This window comes from Rhinolophus sinicus, linkage group LG05 (genome assembly GCF_036562045.2).
Source record: "Rhinolophus sinicus isolate RSC01 linkage group LG05, ASM3656204v1, whole genome shotgun sequence".
Lineage (NCBI taxonomy): Eukaryota > Metazoa > Chordata > Mammalia > Chiroptera > Rhinolophidae > Rhinolophus > Rhinolophus sinicus.
The window spans coordinates 94,402,442-94,411,409 of NC_133755.1; the positions used below are offsets into that span (position 1 = coordinate 94,402,442).

General features: G+C 41.3%; 1 protein-coding gene across 3 annotated transcripts in view; it reads right to left on the reverse strand.

Annotated features, from left to right (window-relative positions):
- The window catches only part of PTCHD4 (patched domain containing 4), a 185,290-nt gene extending 179,969 nt beyond the window's left edge, over positions 1-5,321 (reverse strand). The window contains exons 1-2 of one of the 3 annotated variants that reach the window (XM_074333052.1): positions 5,180-5,321; positions 4,273-4,858 (exon numbers count right to left, since the gene is read on the reverse strand). In XM_074333052.1, coding sequence (XP_074189153.1) covers positions 4,273-4,858; positions 5,180-5,184 — 591 coding nt within the window. In that variant the 5' untranslated portion in view covers positions 5,185-5,321. Of the gene's footprint in view, positions 1-4,272; positions 4,873-5,179 lie in introns of those variants that run through there. The other 2 variants (XM_019734604.2, XM_074333051.1) reach the window with 2 other exon arrangements.
- Between the last annotated feature and the right edge of the window lie 3,647 nt (positions 5,322-8,968).

Below are 8,968 nucleotides of genomic sequence, written 5' to 3' on the forward strand. Positions count from 1 at the left end.
GTTTTCCTCTATTAAGACATAGAACCAGGAATGTAAGCTTAAATCTAAATATCAGAGAAGATCCTGACATGGGTGTATTATGAGGTTTTAGAATTAATTAGGGAAAGAAGTCTGTAGAATAACTTTTCTTGGATATCTCTAAAAATAATGTTGGTCCTCACTTTCCATGTTGGCTTAAGTTGCCCTTCCATTGAGATTGAAACTAAACAATCAATGGCAACATCTGCCAAACCTAGAAGACATGTACTCAAAATGTACCCAAAGAAACTCCGTATCTTTTTTTAAAAAGCAGGAAATGTTTCTCTGCTTTTATTCTTAAATGCGATACATTGAAGCATATATACTTCACTTAAACATCTGTCCAGAGGTGTGGTGTTAATGGAATTTAATGGGAAGGACAGGCTGCAAGGGAATCAAATCTGCGTCACTCCTTTATCACCATTTGCCATGGACCACATTTGTCTGCTTCTTCATTTGTTTTTTTACTGTGACTAAAATATAGAACTGGGACATATGGGAATTGTTAGTTTCTTGGAACTAGCCAGATGGAAAAGTGAGGTCATGATGGTCTACCTAAGAGGCAGGGAAATATTACCTGCAACCACCTGAACCACTAGAATTATAATGAAAACATTTCTTGGAGTCCAGAGTAGTCCTTGTTTAAGGATTTTATGTGCTTGTCTCATTTTAATCAAAAGACTGGTTTCAACAGTATGTTGTGTATTTAACTTAAAAATTCAATCTGGCCAAATTGCATTAACTTATACAATATGTATGTCTTAATAGGAGAAAAAAAAAGACCCCCAAATTATTGAGGTCAAAAACATTTTACAGAATATCTGGAGAATGTAGAGAATACTTTTAAAATAAAAGAATGCCATAGAGGTTTGAAGTGATAATTTTGTGACATTAAAATATAAACATACAAATTAATCAACCAACTAATCAATGATATGAATACTATCTACATGGAACTGGACAAGGTTGGGTGGGGGAATGTGAATAGTACAGAGGAAAATAAGACCTTTGTGCCTAATCAGGGATATAATAACATAAAGATTATAAGGACAGGCACAATTGTGGAGTTCATATTATATAGGTGTGGGGATTTCAGATTTTGGCATCTTTTGTACACAGCTCTTAAAAATAAGTATATGTTTAATTTCTTCTGTAGTATTCTACGCCGAATACTCCTTTTTTCATAACAGCTTTATCTGAGCCTCTATTTGGATTGCCATACCAGCAACACTTTGTGTCCCAGCTTGTCTGGATCACCTTGTCAAAATAATCATGTGTATCAGAAGTTTTAAACCTTTCTGTGCTCAGGACTACTTAGGTTCTTAATAATATTTGCAAGATGCCTTTCTGATTATCATAACTAAGGTTTATGACCACTCTTTTCTGTCAATCAGTGTTTATACATCTTCAGACTATCTCTAAGCACTGACCTACTTGCTTCTTTCTTATCAAGAGATTGCTAATTCCTACACACATTATCAGACACTGTGATTTAGTTTGCATTTTTCTTCAACTACTGATTCCCTGGCCATCAATAGCATCTTCCAGCACCGAAATGTTCTGTATTGTCCAGAGCTGGAAAGACTGGTGACCCAAGTATGACAGAGGAAAGCAAAATGAATTACAGGGTCAAAAATGTATGTGTAAGAATTTCCCTCAAAGCTCATGTACCAAAAGTTCTCAAACTTTAGCATGCATCAGCATCATAGAGACACTCTTTGAAAATCACTGCCACATGTGAATTCAAATCACTTCCAAATGACATGCAATTGAAACAAAAATCTTTCTCCCTTTGTTCTGTGTCACAGAGTTCTTAACCTGAAAGTCCTTGGAGACCCTTTGATAGGATTCTATGTATCCACGGCACTCTACAAATTATATTTGGTATCACATTAGCATGTGTGAGATTACAGCTGGATGCTTGAGAGGGATTCTTGTTCTCAGAAGGTTCTTAAAGGATTCATTTACCCAAACATAGTTGAAAGACCACACTGATGGCATGCAGAGGGAGTCCAGTCAACATACTTGAGGAGACATTGATATTAGAATGTAGCAGAATAAGGGCTTTATAGTTCATAGTGCCAAAATATAATTCTCCTGTTCTTTTTATGGTTAATGGAATAATTCTACCACTACTACATTGACCTTCATAATCAATTGCTCCATTCTTTTATGATTATCCGCTGACTCCTACCAAGAGGTAGACTGACCAACCAATCAGCCATAAAGTTTAGCTGGAGCCCCTCTTCCAGGCCTGGCATGGTATTGGCTCAATGGTAGACCCAACAATTGCAGAGTCCCTGGCTTGCAGGTAACTCTGGGTGAGGACATTGAAGCCCCATGAGAGTACTTTGAAGCCCGATGAGAATAAGAACCTTGATTTTCTTGAATCAAACTCGGTCTCATGTGCTTACAGGAGCACCTAGTAAATCATAGGAACACAATCAATGATTATTAAATGAGTGAATTAAAGGCCTCAGGGGTTTGCATTGTAAATGTCATGATATTGTCGGATAAACAAAATGTCCCCAGTGGCTGACTGGACAAAGCGCTTACACCTCAAAAGCACTGCTGAATAAAAGAATAAGGGACCCAACTAATAATGCATACTAATAAACTGCAAACTACCTTCAATAGAGAAAACAAACCAAATTTAAATATGACACAGTTTCAACCCTTTTTTTTCCGCCAGATGTTTGGCATAAGAAAGAACTCAGTTAAAAGACTATAGGCCAGGACAATCACTCTCTACCACATCCTTTTCTGTGGCAAGCAATAACACTGATGTCAAAGGATTCAGGAAACCAAAAGCTTGCGGCCCAATCACATATATTCGTCATGCTCCCTTCAATAAGTGTGAAGCAGACAAGCCCTTACCTAGATTTCAAGCTGATGAATCATCTGTCTAGTTTCACTAAGCCTGCTCAATTAAACAAGGGGCTGAAATCCTGTCAGCCTCTGGATGCTTTTAAATAAGGACATGTTCGAAGGAAGCAGGTGATGAGGCTTCCTAAGGAATCCCTAGTTTCTAAGTACATTAAATCTGCCTTCAGTTCAGGAAAAAGAGCCTTTTGATCTCAAAAAATCCTGAGGCAGCTATTTTTTAATTGTGTAGAGAGATTGACTATATCAGATAAACACATAGAAAAATTAGTGATTTCCTACACTTAGGCCATCCATTTATTGAAAGTGGGGCTCCTCGTATTCCATTATCTCCAGGGAAGCACACACACATCCTCACAGACATTAGAAAAAATAAAATTCCTTCTTCTGGGGAAACACCTATCTTGGGAATTCTTGGTTGTGCAGCTTCCGAGCCTGCACAGGGTCGAGCATACAAATGGTGCAGTGACTCTTTTGGAAGTCACATTTGTCCCTGAAACTTCAGTCACCTGGAGACTGCATGCCTCATTGCCTGCAGCAGCTCAATCCTGACAGTGTAGGATGAGTTTAGAAATATCATTTGAGCAACAAAATTTGAATTGAGTGTTTAAACAGCACAATATATTTAATGCTGAAATTATCATTCTTTGCAATTTTTGCTGACTGTGGAATTTTTTTCTTTTCTTTTGCTCTAGGGCTGTTAGAATAATCTTGCTTTGGTTTGGATTTCATTGTGGGAAGAAGATAACAGGACTCAATAAACTAGTACATCAGTTAGCTGCAAATTCCCATTTTCACACAGAGAATATTTCTGCTTCTTTTGCTATGCAAACACACATACACATAATTCCTGGAATCCTAAATACATTCATACCCACTTCTTTCAGACACACACACTCACAGGGCACTTGGACACAAACTCCCTGCATGTCAAAATCAAGCCAGGCTGAAGATGTAAATAGGTGGAAATGGCACCAGTGGACGTGTAATCAGTAATAAGAAATACATTGAGCCCCATAATGAAAAGAAATCCCCCAAATTGTTCAGGATTCCCCCTCCCCCTTCCATTCACTGATTTATTAACCCTGAACAAAGATGTAATTGCAGGGTCTCAAAAAAAAACTTTTTTCCTTTTTCTTTTTTTTTCATTTTTGGTATTTGTTTTGTTTGGCTTTGAATTTCTTTAATATCTAGTCGTACCATTCATTGCCTGTTTTCTTCACTCAGTTGCCCATCTTTCCCCCCCAAAAATGAAAGAAGCATTAGCTTCTGACTCTTAAAGGATGAGACCTCTGCATTTTCTTTGCTTGTTTAGGGCAAGAAATGAAGTGCTGCCTCTTTAATTGGCAGAAGCATGCAGGAGGAGCATACCTTTAATTTAGTGTTGGGATACCTCACTTGCACCCTGGCTGTTGTCTTATTGGAGACGGCAGCCTGCCTGAGATCCTCTAGCACTGAAATAATATCATCCAGCACGCATTTCTTATCCTGATTTCTCAACACACACAGATGGGAAAAAGTATAATTATAGCCCCTGTGTTTCACCTTCATTTCCAGCACGGCTCGGTGGGTCTGCAGGATCCCCTCAGCCTGGAGCAAAATACTGTCCCCGGGTGGGGAGAGGAGGATCACCCTGCCATACCTCCCAGGGGTGTGTAAGTCCGAATAGAGCTGGCTTTTGGACTGGTCCAAGGGGAAAAGGCTGCTGGCCAGGCTGCGCTCGATCTTGGCCAGGCTGTGGCTGGGAGCGACCAGGCGCTCCAGGTCGCCCTCGGGCTGGAAGCGATTGAGCGCGCTGAGGCCGAAGGTGATGGTCAGGACGGCGGGCACGGTGAGGAAAAAGACCGGGTGCCGGCTCACGCACAAGCCCAGCCTGTGGCAGAACGACTGGAGCCCTCTGCGAAGCACCTGCCGCAGCATCCTCCACCAGATCCAGCTTGCAGGCGCTCCCGGCCGTCTTAAAAAGCACATGTGACATGTGTAAGCGCCGGGCTAACCCCCTCTCTCCCACCCCACCCACTTGGGGCCAGCCCCCCTCCCCACCGCCGCCGCTTCCCCACCCCCTCCGCGCTCACCCCCAACCACTCCGCCTGGTCTTTCCCGGGCCCCACCTCCATGCGCTCCTACTACTCTTTCAAACACTGCAGCAAGTTGCAGTAAGGCGGGCAAATATCGACAGCGCGCGTGGGGGCGGGCGCCAGGCGCTGCGGGGGCACAGCCGAGCTCACCCCCTCCCCAGCCTCTCCGCGCCCTCGCCGCCTCCCGCGCCCCCTCTCACCGCATGAGCAGCGATCCCTCGGTCTAGCCCTTCATCTCGCTGCTGCAGTCCCCCGGCCTCCCTCGCTGGAGGTGGTTCCGTGCGGAGCGTCCCACAGATGTGGATTTCCTCTCCGTCCTGGTGGGGTTCGGTGCCGAACTGGAACCATGTGCCTCGGTGTTGTAAGAAGCAGACATGTGCCCCATAAGGAGCGGGGGGGAGGGGGAGGAGGGAAGGGCGGGAGCGGAGGTGGGGGGGCAGCTAAGCTTTTCTTTTTTTAAGACACCGACAGCTATTTTTAGAGTTTTGTGTTCCCTCTTTGCTCCCCGCTGGAGTGAATGGAAGAGGAAATGGGTGAAGGTATTGCTGGCCCATTGGAGCGGTGGTAATTGGATCCCAAGAAAGCGGGGGGAGAGGGTGGAACATGGAGGGAGGGAGCTCCTGGAGGCAGGCAGCTTTTGTGCCCCTCCAGTTTCACTGTGCCCTCGAATCCAGCTTTTAGGCTGAAGAAAAGGAACAGAGAGGATGATGCTGCATTTTTAACATACCACAAAGCATGCAAGGGATTTCCTTGCAACACCTTCCACGCTGTCATTCCATAGACAAGTCGGCTGCAGCCGAGGGCTGTCAGAGACCCCATCTACTGGCGGTGCGTTAGGGCTCTAGGGATCCCTTTCTTGCTCTGGTGATTGGAGAGGAAGCATTTGCCAATAGCAGTGGCTGGTGGCTTGGTGTGTGTGTGTGTGTGTGTGTGTGTGTGTGTTAATTTTTACCTATTAGGGCTTTCACAAGTTCATACTCTGGAAAGAATGTGAAGAAATCTTGAGAACAAATTCTAAAGTTTGATTGTGAACGGGAGACCTGCTTTCCAAAGTTTCTTTTTGCATTGGCTTCATAGAGAGGATTGAGTTTCAAGAGAAGATTCGTTCACACTTTCTTAATGACAGTGAAAGGACTTGTTCTTCATCAGATGCTTAGAGATGTACCCACTTATGCGCGCATACAAACAAGCCAAAGGACTCATCCTCTTAATAAATATTAACAGATGCATTTTATTTTTGCTAGTTGGAATCAATTCTTTAGTTAAGAGACCAATGAGATACTGTAGCAGAGAGATCAGAAATGGGCAATGCCTGTGGGCGATAGTCTAAACGGTGGTGTTGCATATAAAATTAAAGAGAAATTCCAGCCTTTTAAAATTGAAAGTGAACTTGGTGACCATTCAGCTTGAATTCCAACCGAGGGCAGGAATTGCACTTAAAATATTCCTGATAATTCTCTATACAGCCTATGGTGCAAAATTCTCCACATCTGAAAACCCACTCATTTTTCTAGGAAGCGCATTCTATTGTCAGACATTCTTCCCTTGTGTTTCACTGAACTCATTCTTCTTGCAACATTTATAGACTAGTCCTTTCCTCTCCTTCAGAGGGAAGAGTCCCCTTTGCATACAACTTTCAGATCTTCATGTCATTTCATATAATGTATTCCAATAGTGCCACAGGATGGGAAATTGTTTTTGGCTATACAGCAAAGAGGAAATGTATCTATCATCCATTTTCTACACCCTCTTTATTATGTTAAATGTATTTGGTCCTATCCTTTACATGCAATTTCTTTAAAAAATGGTCTTTTTGCCCAACATATAATAATAGATTTTAGGAACAGACAATAGAATAAATTATGTAGTTTATTTTATAGATAAGGACATTAGGAACTGTAGAGATAGAGTGAGTTTAAAACCATACTCAGGGTTATTTGCAAAACTGAGACCAGTGTCCAGGCCTTTTGTTTCTCATCCCACTGCATTTTCCCTGGCAGCGTAAGAGCAGACCCACCCCTCTCTTTCTCACAACAAACAAATAGGTCAGAATTGTTTGCTCTCTTCTTACTACCTCCGTTTCCCACACCCCTTTCCCCAATAAATTCAATGGAATTAGAGAAGAATAGAGATACCAATATGTAATTGAATAAATAACATGATACATCCCTAAGATGAACAACTCTGATGTAAATATAAATCATTTTGTGAAATTATAATGACATCAAAATACAGTCACTAAATGTTAAGTGAAAATATATGTACAGTATGAAACCACTTTGAAAAGTAAAAATAGACACAGGAAAAAAAAAAAAAGATGAAATCTACAATTATTCCTTATTTTGTTGCACTATATTCCAGGCTCATCTTGCAGCCAATCCTGGAACCAGCCATTTCTCCAAGGAGCCCTGATTTGTCTTATGAAAATGGTATTAGAAACAAATATCTGGGTGCTCTCTGTGCAGCTTGCTGTTGTGGTAGTTTTTGCTTCTACATCATCTCAGCTGACAGCAAGGAAATACCTAGATTATACTAATCCGTGTACATGTGTATGTATAAATAGTTCTTTATATAACTTTGTATCTATGTTGAGCTAAACAGGAGTTTATACTGATGGCTCCAACTCTAAGTATTGTGACGTGGATCATTATAGCCTCTCCCCCTTGCTTCCCTTTAACCTCCCACTCCAACAGTGAAAAATCCTCTCTGTAGTTAATTTCTAAATCGCTATTCTATAATAAAAACATATGAATTTTTTTAGAAAAAAATTTTAAGGGAGAGAAGAACAGCATGGTTCCTTAATTTTGATGCTGTAAATGGCTAAAGCCCAATACTATTACGAATTCATTAGAAAGATAAATTATATACTTAAAAGTAGAAAAAATGTTAATGATATTCCACATCAAACTACAGGGAGTTAATTTGCACTAAACCATCATTGGATATCAATCACATGATAATTCTAGTAAGTCTGATTTTAAATAAAGCTTAATGTAAACCTGAAAGCAGTACATTTAGGGGCCAATCAGTATCAACACAATTTGTACTCTCGTTCATACAGGATTCATCTTTTCTGATATATCTTGGTCAATGTCATTTTACAACACTTGGAACCAAGTTGGAATAGATCTGCTTAACCTTTTGCAAGATGGGACACCAGGAGAATGTGAGCTTGGGCATAGAGCAGCTGAGTTCTGGACAGCTCCCAAAGTTACTTCCTGGGTGTTTTGGGCAAGATACCCAACTCTCTGATCCTCAGTTTCCATATTTATAAATTTGGATCGTATTAACGCACTTGTCAATTCACTTATACCATTATTCACCAGAATTCAGTAACTCCACTGTATTAACTAATGCTGTAACACTGTAGCAATCACAACAAATAAACCTCTAAAAGTCAGTGGTATAGAACAATGAAAGTTTATATCTTTTTCAAGATTAACAATCCATTATGGATATTTCTGCTCAGTGGAAAAATATTTCAGTTCCACAAGTTATTCATCCACCTTTAACTCAAGGCTTCCAAGGTCATTCCCGAGATTGTGCCAGGTGAAAGCGGGAAAGAGCCCAGAGGAGTACACCTGGGAGGTTTTTACGGTTCTGCCAGGAGAGTGGCATGCATCACTTTCTCTTACATCTTCTGATTAGAGCTTAGTCACAAGCCAGGCTGAATAATGCAGTTAGTCACTTACATAGAGAAACAGGGCATGATTTTGATGATCAAGTGGCAAAATCCCTCACCCTTTTCCTGGATTCTCTTTCCTTGTTTACCTGAAGTCCCTATTATGTGTGCAAGGTGAATATCTGATGCCCTTTTGTCATTTCACATAGGACTCCTTGTTTTGCCATTGCCATTCAAGCAATGCTGGCTTTGGCGCTTTAAGAAAATGCTCTTTGAGCTCATTTTGTGATAGCTTTAAGGATTTTGCATTGGATCACCTACACCTCTTGGTCAAGCCTGTTGTATCCTTGAAGGACCCAACTGAGAA